The sequence below is a fragment of the Eleutherodactylus coqui genome, chromosome 2 (genome assembly GCF_035609145.1).
Source record: "Eleutherodactylus coqui strain aEleCoq1 chromosome 2, aEleCoq1.hap1, whole genome shotgun sequence".
Lineage (NCBI taxonomy): Eukaryota > Metazoa > Chordata > Amphibia > Anura > Eleutherodactylidae > Eleutherodactylus > Eleutherodactylus coqui.
This window is the reverse complement of record NC_089838.1, coordinates 166,279,448-166,293,824: the sequence shown is the minus strand read 5'-3', so window position 1 is coordinate 166,293,824 and position 14,377 is coordinate 166,279,448. Positions and strand designations below refer to the sequence as shown.

At 41.0% G+C, this 14,377-nt stretch overlaps 1 protein-coding gene across 1 annotated transcript in view; it reads left to right on the top strand.

The window, feature by feature from the left end:
• TAFA5 (TAFA chemokine like family member 5) overlaps window positions 1-14,377 on the top strand; it is a 540,296-nt gene that overhangs the window by 424,309 nt on the left and 101,610 nt on the right. The window contains exon 3 of the mRNA XM_066589899.1: window positions 12,295-12,422. Coding sequence (XP_066445996.1) covers window positions 12,295-12,422 — 128 coding nt within the window. The remainder of the gene's footprint in view (window positions 1-12,294; window positions 12,423-14,377) is intronic.

Sequence of the window (14,377 nt, the reverse complement as noted above, 5' to 3'; positions counted from 1 at the left end):
ATTCACACTTGGATAGGAGGCACGTAAACATGTAAAGTCCCAAATACTGCAAGGGAATTTGAATTTTAGTTTTGAATGGGGGTCATAACATTAGAAGCATGCAGGTGGCTAATGATTAATGGCACCCCCCTCTGTCCAGCTTGGTCTCTGCAGGTCATTTGGTGAGGTCCAGGAGAAGTGCATATACCTTGGTTGTAAGAAGGTAGACCTCTCTGACCTGCACCAGCTGTAAAGATTTTCAATGCCCACCCTCCATTATTAACATGTGTATTATACATGTGCTGGTGTATGGGTATAAGCAAATATACAGCGATGAGCATATTCACCCACATACAGTTGTGTTTGTTGGCATGTTCAGTTGGTTTTGTTTCTGGTAGCAGAGTCCATGACATTTACATACACCAGTATTTTCCAGCCTAGGGATTAAGGAACTGAAACAAATTGTGTGGTGGTGATTAGAGATGAGCGAATATACTCGTTTCGAGTAATTACTCGATCGAGCACCGCGATTTTCGAGTACGTCCGTACTCGGGTGAAAAGATTCGGGGGGCGGGGGTAGCAGCAGGGAACAGGGGGGAGCCCTCTCTCTCTCCCTCTCCCCCCCACTTCCCGCTGCAACCCCCCACTCACCCACGGCGCCCCCCGAATCTTTTCACCCGAGTACGGAAGTACTCGAAAATCGCGGTGCTCGGGCGAAAAAGGGGCGTGGCCGAGTAGGTTCGCTCATCTCTAGTGGTAATGGATGCATTTAATATTTCATTGGGGAATAACATTTGGTTCAACAAATCAACAATTGGCACTTGTGTTTTCTCCATAGGAGATTTTTAAGGGGTAACCTGTTGGCATCCCATGAAGACTAGATTGGGAAACACTGATGTAGACATTGCTAGACCATTACATTCCTTAATCAGGCAGTGTTGTAGGGTTAGGACTCTTTAACATGACCGGATGTACTTTTACACTCGGGTGATCGTGGCTAAAAATTGCATGAATGAAGAATAGCCGCAATCAAGTCCCAATCTTAGGGCTCAGTCACACGGGCACATCGGCGCCTGTACACGGGCGCATTGGCGCCCGTGTGACTGAGAACTTACTGCAGGAAGAAGATGGCCGCACTTCAGGATGGACGACTCCCCGCAGTGCTGAAGAAAGAACACATGTCCGGCAATGAAGCTGGTCACATGTTCTTTCTTCCGGCGCTGCAGAGAGACGTCCGTCCTGAAGTGCGGCCGTCTTCTTCCTGCAGTAACACGGGCGCCGATGCGCCCATGTGACTAAGCCCTCAATTAGCGTTTTTTCGTCCATTTATACAGGCGGCATATTGGCAATAAACACACTGCTGCGCAGAAATCCTTCTGTCAGCAAAAATCCTCAGAATGACGATTAATGCTTAAATAGAGCCAGCTGTCTATGTTTCCCAGCATTAGATGCAGCTACACTCCCTCCCTTTTTTAAGCTCCCATAGGAGTCTATGGAAGCTTCCAGCGTATTTTGGCAAAAGATAGGGCAAGACCTATTTTTTCATTTGCTGTATACAATCGGTTGCCGAGGTGCTATTTTTCCAGGCATGATTTTTTTGACGTGGCTAAAAAAATCGCTCACCTGACTGAATACATTGGAATCCAATGTTTCAGATGGTCGCGGTGTTTTGACTCGGCTATATTAGCTGCGTATATACGGTCATGTGAATAAGGGCTTATTTATACAAGCGTATATTGGGCGGCATTTTCACGGCCGGCTGATATATGCTTCCATCTGAGCTGTCCCTCCTTCCCTCCTCCTCACCCGCTCTTTGCCTCTCTCCCCCACTCCAGCTTTTGCAATAGGAAGGGGAGGGGGAGAGTTAAGCTCTGCTCTGTCCTGCCCACTCCCATTGCTGCCTGCAGACAAGGGGCAGGGAGAGGGTGGATGCTTAGCTCTGCTCCCGTCTTACCCACTCCCATTGCAAACCGCTCGGAGGAGAGAAGAGAGACAGAGAGTCGGTGAGGGGGAGGGAAGGGACTGCTGAGATGGAAGCGTATATCGGCCGGCCATGAAAACGCCGGCCAATATACGCTCATGTAAATAAGCCCTTGGGCTGTGGTTTCTCAGCCCTTTCTTAAGAATCAGTTGTCAAGAAAATGGTGGTCTGGCAACCAACAGGTATCTGAAGAGCAAGGAATTTTTTTTTACTGATTTAGAGCTCAGAATAGCTATACTTACTTCTGGAGAGAAAGCCCTTGTGTTAAACACTGTTCAAAATAAGGCATTTAGTTAAGATGAAAACCTATTTCCTCGCTTTCTTACCTCTCTAGCTACTATTTTTATGAGATGAAAATAGTCATGTGATATGTGCACAGGGAACATATAAGGTGCTAAACAATTTTCCTTTTTTTAGTAGTACATTTCTGTGAAAGTTTGATCCATGAACTTATTCCTGCTCCCCACTGTGCATATTATAAAGTAAAGCTTGAAGGATATATGAATTCTCGCCGCGATAAAGCACTTTGAATCATGCTTTTCAAGACGCAAAATAAAGACCCCCCACTAGTGAGCACACTGCAGAATGAGTATTCATAACCTCCCCCATGGATTTTCAGGCTCATAAAACTATGAAATTAATGTGTTTCCCAAATGAGGCACTCATATGTCAAAACCGTTGTTAAAAGTGTGTCACTATGATTTGGCGTGCAGTGGTTATACTGTATGGCTTTTATGTGTAGGTTCATTTGATCTTGAAATCTAACTTGAAATCTAACTTTCTACTTCTTATGAGGCGGTAAATGTATATAGATCACATCTATCTTTAAAATAGGGGTGACCTCTACAGTTGCAGCCAGTGGACTAAAGCTCTCTCAGTGACAAGGTCATCTGTCAAGGGGGGAGATAAATTTGGTATCAATAAAGCCACTACTGATATGTCACATTTGATTTATATAGCACTTGGCATTGTGTGTGAATATAATATATAAAGATTATTAGATTATAGATAATTTAAAAAAGGCTGAAAGGACATCTAGAAAATTTACTATAAGTATAGTTATGAACCGTGTCATTACTTGTGATGACAGTGTTGTAGGTGAAAGTAGAATAACATAGAAAGAGTGGGAGTTTTTGCAAAGTCAATGAAATACAGTAGAGCATTAAGGCGTCATCTACAATTGTCACTAATTATCAGGCTTGGACTGGCCTACTGGTAGCCAGTAAATCCTCCAGTGGTCCCAAGTGGGTGAGACAGTCACACCACATGTCAGCACCGACAGGCTCTCCGCACCAAGCTGTTGCCTGCTGCTGATAAAATTGCATTGGACAGTGCTGTGTGTGGAGGAGTGCTGTCCGTGCTCCAGTCCTGCCTGCTGAGTACCAGCAAGAAGTGGCAGATCCTGCTATGGAACACTGCAAAATTGTTGGCCAGCTGGACTCTTCCTCCATCACCCCTTCCTCCCCAGAACTCAAGTCTACGGTACATAGCATCGGTGGGACCCATCTCTTCCTTCCATGGCTCCTGCTCCTGAATACAAACAAGCTCCCTCCACAGCTTGCGTGCTGCTGTATGACCGCATGGTGATTTTCAAGTGGCTGGCAGCAGCTTTGGGTTTAAAAAATATGGAATGCTTTCAGTTTGTTTCATTGTTCCATTATGGATCCTGCAGACTGCGCTATTTGTTCTGATAAAATAATGTAAGCAGAACGGAATAGAAACAGACTGAAAGCATGAGTTGTTTTTTAAGCCCATTGAAATCAATGGGTAAAAAATGGTAATGCTTATTTCCATTTTAATTCCATTTCTCTCCTCCAAAAATGGAACAGAGGGATTATAAACAACAGCCCTAACACTGGTGTGAATAAACTCTGATAGATATTTTCTTCATACAAAGGAATTGAATAGAATTTTTTTCTGACAAAGCGAAACTTGGACTGTGCAAATGCAACCTTTATATTTTGATAATTAGGTAAATATTAGAGATGAGCGAGCGTACTCGAGCGAGTATTGCCTTTTGTGATTACCTGCCCGCTCGTCTCAAAAGATTCGGGTGCCGGCGGGGGACGGGGAGAGGCGTGGGAGAGTGGGGAGGAATGGGAGGGAGATTTCTCTCTCTCCCCCTCCCCGCTCGCCCCTGCTCACTCCCGCAACTCGCCGCTCACCCCCGCCGACACCCGAATCTTTTGAGACGAGCGGGCAGGTAATCACAAAAGGCAATACTCGCTCGAGTATTTGCCCTTAGCGAGTATGCTCGCTCATCTCTAGTAAATATGTATTAAGCTTGATTCTGTTACCATATCTATGTAGTAAACTTTGCTACAATACCATATATTTATAGTAACCATGATTCTGATAACGTATCTATGTAGTAAGCTTGGGTCTCTTACCATATCTGTGTAGTAAGCTTGGTTTCGATACCATATTTATGCAGTAAACTTGGCTCTATTACTGTATCTATGTAGTAAGATTGGTTTTCTTAACGTATCTATGTCAAAAGCTTGATTCAGATACCATATCTATATATGACACTCGGTTCTGCCACTGTATCTGTGCAGTAATCTTGGTCCGGGTACTGTATGTAGAAAGCTTGGTTCTGTTATCATAGCTTAGCTCTGGTACTTTATATAGCAGTAAACTTGATTTGAGTATTATAGCTATGCAGTAAACATAGTTCTATTATTGTAATGTACAGTCCACTTCCCACTTATTGATGAGGATTGGAAATACTGTAACCACAATAATGTCTTTTAAACCACTCAAATGCCAAAAATATAATATGGATAAAACTGTATTTATAGCACATGACGCATGTCTTACAAAGTAGCACAATTCTATTGCTGCACCACAAAAAATGTAATAAAAGTCAAACAGATTATATACACCCCAAAATGGTAATAATAAATTTTATATTCAGCACAGTGAGCCACCTTCAATGTAACATAGCCATGTACATTTGGTTGTGGGTGTGCTTGGTGCTGCAGCCCAGTCCCATTTACTTGAGTACAGATGAGCAATTTGCCTGTGTAAACAATTCAGGGGATGGGGTAGACACCCACCAAAGTCCCAAAAAAGCCTTTAGAGAAAAAACTGACTGTGATATGTGGCATAATGCTGTTTGGTATAATGTGTATCTAACTGTAAGGTGGGCCCCTAGATTTGATTCTACTGATGGGCCTCCAGTACCCCCGCCCAACATTGCTACTTATTATTCCAAGCTGCCTTAATGGAAGTAAACATAATGATAGTGCAACTATCTAAGAAAACAAGGAAATAACTTTAAATATACAGTATATCATATAAAAAGTGCTTGAAAGTACAAAATATATAGATAATATGTACATAATATATGATATGCATATAGATTATCACCAATAATAATTACTACTATACTGTAAATCTGTTATCCATCTAGCAGAATAATTTGGGGGTTTCTTAACCCATAAAGGACCAAGCACAGTAAATTTACGGCACTTGGTCCTGGGCTAATAGTAAACATACAGCACAGATGATCTGAAGATCCTTCTGACTCAGATTTGGATACAGTCTCAGCTTCCTTATTCTCTGAGTCACTTGGTTCCGACATAGGCAGGGGAAGAACGCACAACTTAAGGCAGTTCCGGTGCACAAGTTGAGGTCTTCCATTAGACCGACAGATATTATATAATTCTTTTTCTGGAGAAGGAATATCAGAGATCTCATAAACCATTAACTCCCAATGAGAATCCAGCTTTCCGGAACAATGTTCTTTTCGCAACCATACCTGGTCACCAACTTGGAAAGGCGAAGCCTGAGCATTCTTATTGTAATCCGCTTTTTGTCTTTTTCTCACTCCTTTTAAGTGAGCATCCACAATTAGCTGGGCTTCTTTCAGTCATCGCTGGTATTCTTGTACCCATTCTGTAGTGGGCAATGGATTGAGATCATCCGTGTCCAGCGTCTTTTGATCCCAGCCATGTACTCACGTGGTACCATCATCCCTTGATGAGGCTTCCGAACTCCAACTCACCAGTGACAGACCTTGTTCCAGTTGCCACCATTGAATTTCTTACTGAATCTATACAGGAATTTCCCCAACAGTCCTTGCTTAATCCTACCCCTTCATTGATCTCTATTTCGAACAGTTGATTTGGAACCTGGAATTCCCCTTTCCCAGGTTGCTCCTCTCATGGTTCATTTTTCTTGTATTTTAATGTATATGTGTTATGTATACTATTTTGACTGTGGGGTGAAGTATTATTTATGGGCTCCGTAGCAAGCTGGGAGTAGGAACTCAGTTCTGCCCATCGTACAGAAACCCTGGCTGGGTATCTTCTTGTTTGTGAGCTGTCATAAAATAGGGGGGGGGGGGTAACCTGCATAAATACACGCTGAGGACAGCCGTATTAAAAACAGGGGGGAACTGTAGTGGCCCCAAAGGTCGCACAGGGTATTTTTTTGGGTCAGTAAGTCCCTGGGGATCTTCCTCTATATTCCTCTGGGGTCAGTAGAGGTGCCCTCTGGGAGAAATCCCCTCATTTCTCCCACTATCAGGTTTTCCTACTCACAGTGGCCGTTCTGAAGCAAAAGGGGGCGGAGTCTTGTGACGGCAGAGCCAGGGGCGGGGTCTGGTGATGGCAGAGTTAGGGGGTGGAGTCTAGTTATGTCAGGGCCAGAGGAAGCGAGAGCAGAAGTGCGCAGGAGTTATTGCAGAGAAAAAGAAGAGCTGGAGGCAATGAGAGGAACAGCTGACAAAGAAAGAGAAGAGCCAGAGGCAGTGAGAGGAACAGCTGACAGAGAAAAAGAAGAGATACCGGAGGCAATGAGAGTGACAGTTGAGGGAAGAAGAAGGAGAAGAAGTATTAGAGGGATCGGAGACATCATTGGAATTGGTGAGAGGACGTCGGTTGGTGGCTCGTAGTGGGGCTAAATAGAGGTGTCGGCTGAGTACGAGACTGTTGGTGCGGTGGGGTGATGATAGGAAGTCAGGTGGTGGTCGGCAGCAAGGTGAAACTACTTATAATTCCATTTACAGTGCAGTGAGTGAATAGAAAGGGGGACTAGTGGTGTGGTGCAGTGCCTTCATACTTTCCCAGTTGAGACTAGGGATCCTCCAGTTCCCCTCTATAACAATCGGTCCCATATACATAGTCTTAAGGGTTGGTAATCACCCTTATTTTTTCTATGTGTCTTGCAAATTTAATCTTTATCTTCTTACATATTTCTTGCAATGTTTTGTAAATTCAATACAAACAGTTTTTTAATTTATTTTGAATTATCTGTACTGGCATATGATTTCTTTATCACTTCTAAGTAAACTCGGAGTCTCTATTTTACTAGAATTGTTTCTTGGTATTATTCTTCCTTTACATGTACACGTATTTCCTTGATACTAACAAGAGACAGTGGCGTCAAAAAATCTTGTGGCGTGCCAGAATGGGAATGGGAATGGCGGTGGCTCTGCTATTCCCCACAATGGCAGCGACCAACAGAATATAATGGCGGAAAAGTTTACATGATGATAACAAATCAATCGGTTTGTGATGCAAGCCTTTTCACCAACCCCCAACCAGCTCCAGGGCAAAAATAAAATAAAAGTTGGGGAACTGTCCTTTTACCTGGAGGGTAGTGTGGTACTTCTAGTGCAGTTGTTACGGTGGCAAGAAGGGACTCCAGGAGACAAGGTTAAACCCCAATCTGCCCGGTTTACACCTACCATGAATGGACATAAGCTTCCCTTCCCCTTCACTAATATTCCTATTAGTCACGCGTAATCACTTTGCCACTACAAGCCATCTTTGCTACAAATTGCAAATATTACAGTTAATATAAAAAAGCCTACACACCCTGTTAAAATACCATGTTGTGGTCATGTTAAAAAGTCTGATAAAGATGAATACTTCCAGACTTATTCCCACCCATTATCTGTACAATGCCATTGAAAAGCAAACTGAAATATTTTAGGGTGGAAAAAAAAAAAACTAAAATAATGTGCTTACATAAATATGCACACCCTAAAACTAATACTATGTTGATGTACCCTTTGACTTTATGACATTAGTCAAAATCACAGAAAGGGAAATATCAAACAGCCAAAGTAATCACAGAAAGTTTCCATATACTTACTGATATACACATGTGAGGAGACACCCCCCTCAATAAAAGGAGGGTTTGTGAGTGGCTGCCTCATCAGTATCCTCACATGTGTTACTTACTCCTCCATTTAGCATTCTGGCTGTCTGCATGCTGAGGGATAAGTGGTGTATATGCCTGCCCTCTTGTATCAGTAAATCAGTGAGTATATGACAGCTTTCTGTGGTTTTTATGAGGGCATTAAGTCATTTTTAGTAGGTGTCTATCAGCATGGCACATCCGGCTGGGCTATTCCAAAACTCTTCTTCTGGCAAAGCCATTCTTTTGTTGATTTGGTGGTATGCCTTGGGTCGTTGTCCTGCTGAAAGGTGAAATTCCTCTTCATCTTCAGTTTTTCAGCAATGGCCTGAAGGGTTTGTGCCAAAATGGACTGATATTTGGAACTGTTCTTAATTCCTTCCCCCTTGACTAAAGCCCCAGTTCCAGCAGCAGAACCTCAGCCCCATAATGCTGCCTCCACCATCTGCACTGCGGATAGGGTGTGCTTTTGGTGATGCGCAGTGTTGGTTTTGCACTAAACATATCTTTTGGAATTATGGGCAAAAAGTTCAACCTTGGTCTCATCACACCAGAACACGTTCTCCCACATACTTCTGGCAGACTTGATGGAGGTTTTGTCAAAACATAGCCTAGCTTGGATGTTTCTGTTTGTTAGAAAAGGCTTCCATCTTGCCACAGCCGAGACATATGAAGAATGCAGCAGATTTTTGTCACATGCGCTTCACAACTATTGCTTCCTAGAAATTCTCCTTTAATGTTGCTGTAGGCTAATTCTGAAAACAACCACATCCCAAATTATAAAAGGGTGTTCACACTTATGCAACCACATTATTTTAGTTTTGTTGTTTTTATTTTTCCATATATATGTAGCACATCACAGGAATACTAGAAGCCTCTGTATGATCCTAAAGGCTACTAAGGTACAGAAGGGACTTCTATGGCAGTTCCTTAGTAGGACTCCATACAACAGAACTGTGACATGGGTAAATGTATGAGCTCTGATAGTCAGAAAAAATTGGGGGTGTTATTTTATAGAAGCTATATTGAAAATTTACATGACCAGATGTTTGATGTCTGCCTATTTGAATGTGCTGCCGATTCTGTTGGCTGATCGCATCTTTTATTCTGTTGACAGCACATCACCCTGTTTAAACAGTGATATACTGCCAATAACAACAGTACTGTACAATATGAGCTTGAGCAATCCTCCTAATGACCATTCGGCCACATACAGTAGTGTTAATTGCCCCATGTGAATAGAGTTGAATGAACCTTGAACGTCAAAAATGCTCTGATCTGGGCTTATTCTCTCTAGCAGAAAATCTGCCAGCATAAATGGACCTTAAGAAATGATTCACAAAGAGGTCAGATGTCTAATTTATGCAGATTTAAACCCTATATGGACCATTTGCTTAAATCTAAAAATTTTGCTTATGCAGATTTATTTTAATACGTTTGAATCTTGAAAGATAGACAGCCTGCTTGTAGTATTAAGATAATAGGCAGCTGAGCAGTTTTTTGGCATTCAGCACTGTGTGTCACGTGGTTTATCTGTGCATATAATACATTCAGCTCAGCTAAATGTGTAATAATCTTGTAGTTCTGTATTTTATTCTACAGTTTCCTGAGATTAGCACTCTACAAAACATCTACACCAGGCGTCTCTTGAAAGTTATGAAGCAGAGAGGGTTTAGTAGGACATTATGGTAAACAGTCCCTGTAGGCAGGCACGAGTGTCTTTTGAAGCATGTACTGTGTCTTGTGGCTAGATAGTATATGTGTGAGGCAGCAAGATCTGACCATTAGGTGGTCCCCACAAAGGAGTTTGCAGCCAGAGAGTAGGCTCATGGTGTGCTGATTTGCATGCACATGGCAAGTTTCTATTGTGTCTCTGGTGTTCAGCACTGTGGGATATTGAACCTGCTTGAACAGACTATAAAAGTCTGCATTCGGTGTCATGAATATATGGAAACAATTTTCTGTTTTTGCGATGCTGGGTGTTTCCTTTGCAATACAAAATTAATGTGAGGAAGATGTGCTAGTAGTAACATGCAGACTACTGAAATAATTAAATCGAGGCTATGGTTGTTAAAATATGTGAATAGATAGTTTATATGTCAGTGTGACAGGTCACCAAACAATGGGATGATACAATAAAAACATTAAAGATAACATAAGAACTCTGAGAGCAATATGATATAAAGTAATGTTTTTTTGTTGTCTCGTAAAGTAAATGAATCCTTGGGGCTCAAAGGCTATCACAGCATAATTACTGCTCTCAATTTGCTGCTTACAAAAGACATCGATTCATTTGTGTTGTTTTAGAATTCCCTCTAGAGGTAGTATGGCGGAGGTAATATATATTTAAACTGGAAAGAATTGTATTTTTAATTCCTTCTTTTAAAAGCTACCGTCGTCATGCCAGGTTTAATATTCAGCATTTCGGTTGTCACCAATAAAACACAATCTTCTTAGTTCCTTGCTTAAATATTGCAGGAAAGGTTTGCTGAAGAGTTTTCCTGTGTGTTTTAATCATTCATATCTTACTAGGCGGAAAAGACTGTTCAAATTTATGGCTGACGGACAAGGTTTATCTCACTTTTTCTTGTCAAAAAATATGCTGCCTCCCACTTGGGAGATTTACCATGGCTTTGGCAGTTGGTGACTGTATGAATGAATGATCAGCAAATGCAGTGTTCAAAGCTATCCAAACACACATATTTTAACAACACCAGTTTAAGTAGAAAGCAAGATGGTCAAAGGACTCAAGTGAAATCTGTTACCATATGGAGCATTGTTTGGTTTTAAAAGCGCAACTGTTTACTAATATTCCAGTACTGATGTCAAAATAAGTAAAATAAAATGGGTTTGTTTGTAAATTAATATATTAGAATATTTATACTGCATTGACAATATAAAGTGAAAGTTGATAATGGCATTTAAAATAAAGTACTAAATATCTGTATATTGGATAACATCCTGGTTTTTTTTTAATTGGTGGGTATGTGTGGTTAGTATGCATATAGCCATATGTATGACAGTTGGGTTAAAGGGGCTATCTCATTAAGACATCCCATTTTTATACTGAAGTTGGTTTGGTGATCACAAAGGGTCTAGTTTCTGAAAAACCCAGCAAGCAGTTGTTATTGCTGCAAGAAGTTATTACCATGAGAAGTAAACCATGAATATCCCCTCTAGTATTACATGGTTACCATTCAAATGAATGTCTACTATTGGCCATAACTCACAGAAAAGAGAGCCAACAATGCACCATCTGATGAACTGCAGGGCAGGTTCAATCAGCATAGACCCTGATAGCATGCAGAGAGCCAGATTGCAATATGAACAAGCTAAGTGTTTAGTGCAGACTAATATGCAGCCAGCCGGCTCAACCCAGCCCAGATTGGGGAGGGTGACTGCTAACAAACATAGTCTGCACATATGAACTGATACCAAGGATATCAGCCATAGATAAGTGCGCCACACCATACAGAAATGCAACCCCTACTGGTAAAGCAGTGGATTGCCCTGTATCACCACAATGTGCCACGCTGGCATGACACCCCGGGCTCACCCAGCATTTATATATATATCTTTTTTATACTATTGGCCAAGTCTGCCAGAACATGAGTCACTGACACTTTCCACATTGACTCATAGAGGGATTAGCTTGCACAGGACTTCCCGTATATGATGTCTATTTAAGACCATAATTAAAGATAAGGTACAATTCTAAAAATGTAACTGTCATTGAGATGATTTATTTTTTAAGGTCAGCATTTTGTATGCACCGTTTGTAACAATGATGATGAATCCTCAGTTTTTTGGAGCAGCCCAATTGTTTGTCGTAGACATCAGTATTGTCTGTCACTGCTGTATTTTTTTGTAGAGGACAATTTATTATTGCATGAGTTATTGCATATAAATTAAATGTATAAAATCTGGATCTCTACCGATAGATTTCCCACCTTTGTCAAGAGCTAAAAATATTAGTAATAAATATTCCTGTAACATAGAGAGAATTAGTAATTTAGTATTCCTGTATAATGTTACAACACTTTTTCATTTGTTAATTATTTTAAGGACAACTCATTGACCAATTTCATTGAACTGGTTATCATAAAGATGGATGATTACACGGATATGTAAATTCTCACAGACACAAAATATTTATCGCCATGTTTTGCTTTTTTTTCTTGCAGCACGTATTATAAGAACGAAACAGTGGTGTGATATGCTTCCATGTTTAGAAGGAGAAGGTTGTGATTTATTAATCAATAAGTCAGGTTGGACTTGTACGCAACCAGGTGGGCGAATAAAGACAACTACGGTAAGTAGATATTAAGAAGTCTAAATGTTTACAGATTTTTGTCCAGATAGTTCACTCTTCCTGGGCATTGCCATGCATAATTTAGTCCTAACTGAAGCAGTATTTTAGAATGTTTAAATAATACATTGATGATATTGAAAATACTGTAAGAATGTATCTTTACTGCCTCCTGGAATCAAGGCCTTTCTATAAATATGGCCCTTATGTTTTTGAACATATTCTTCTTACTAGAGAAAAACTGATTAAAAGACAAGTGTACAATACAATGCATTTGTAATGCACATTTGTGCATTTGTAGGTTATGATTCAAAGCTAATGACCATACAAGGTACTAGAATAGCTTGACTAGATGCACCTTAAAGTCAGAACTTAAACAAATGGTGTTAGATATATGGCAATGCATAGATTTAGGTTGATGCCTATGAACATAAAGCATGGATATAGGAGTGAGTAGCTAGGTTTTGAATGTAACAGGTTAAATTGCCACTGACTTTTCAAACAACTTGTGCTTATGTGATAGCCAATGTGATCAAAAGTGCAAATCACTTTATTTTTTGAAAAATTAAACTATTGTGCTGAAAAATCCCTCCAAAGGGCTTAACACTAGGGATCTTACTTCATTATAATTTTTTGTCCTTTGCTTATTGTCATGTGATTCTGGTCTCTAGTAACAGTGATAACAAGAACAGATGTACTGTAGAGCTAATGGTGAGTTATTTACTGTGTCCCAGTTACTGAAATCACACCAACCTTCCTCGGTACTTCTGTAGTGTCCTCCCTGATGATGTTATTTTTCTGTGTTTGCTACAGAGAATTAAAGAGTAGACTCTTGTGTTTTTTCCATATGCAGTGTATGGGAGGCACCATAATAGCTAGTTTCCATCTACCAGTCCAGAGAAAACTGAGATTTACAGGTACAGCCTACAGAGGGGAAAACTGGTAAAAATATCATATACAGGTTATAAAATGGCCAGATATCATGTTATACCTCATGTACTCACACATGACAGCTAATTCTAAAAAGTCACCAGAAATGCAAGAACACTTTAAAGAGTTAGTACTTGTTATGGAGAGATGTATTTTGAGGTGCTTATAAATTGACACACATTTCCCAAAATGAATAGTTTGATCTTTGAGCACTTTGAGCTCAAACCCTACCTGCTCTTGCTGTTTCACTCCCCAGTGATGAGGTTTTGGTTTATTCCATAGTGTAGGAATAAAACATTTCCCCTAGTTATAGGATGTATTATACTCCATCACAACAAGTTAGAAGAATATCCAGATGTACTGTAATTAGAGATGAGCGAGTATACTCGGTAAAGGCAAATGCTCGAGCGAGCATTGCCTTTAGCGAGTACCTGCCCGCTCGAGATGAAATGTTCGGGTGCCGGCGGCGGGCAGGGAGCTGCGGGGGAGAGCGGAGCGGAACGGAGGGGAGATCTCTCCCTCCCTTTCTCCCACCCCCGCTCCCTCCTGCTGACAGCCGCTACTCACCGCTCCCCCGCACTGGCACCCGAACATTTCATCTCGAGCGGGCAGGTACTCGATAAAGGCAATGCTCGCTGGAGCATTTGCCTTTACCGAGTTTACTCGGTCATCTCTAACTGTAATGCTTCCAAACTTTTGTACGGCAAAACAAAGTCATTTTGCCATATTTTGGGATTATTTAATGGAAACCCTTTAACTCCTAATGAATGTACTAATTAAATGTACTTTAACTGTCCACACTTTTACATAGAATAGCATACCATGAAAAACAACCTACAGCATACCTAAAAGGAGTTATCCACAAAACATATACAGGATAGGTGATAAATGTATGATCTCTGGGTGTCCTTCCTTAAGATTCCCAAGGATAATGAGAACAAAGCACCCAGAGTCCCCCTAGTGAATTAAGCAGCTATGTGCATGCATGACTGTTGATCCATTACATTTACGGGACTGGGGGAAATACC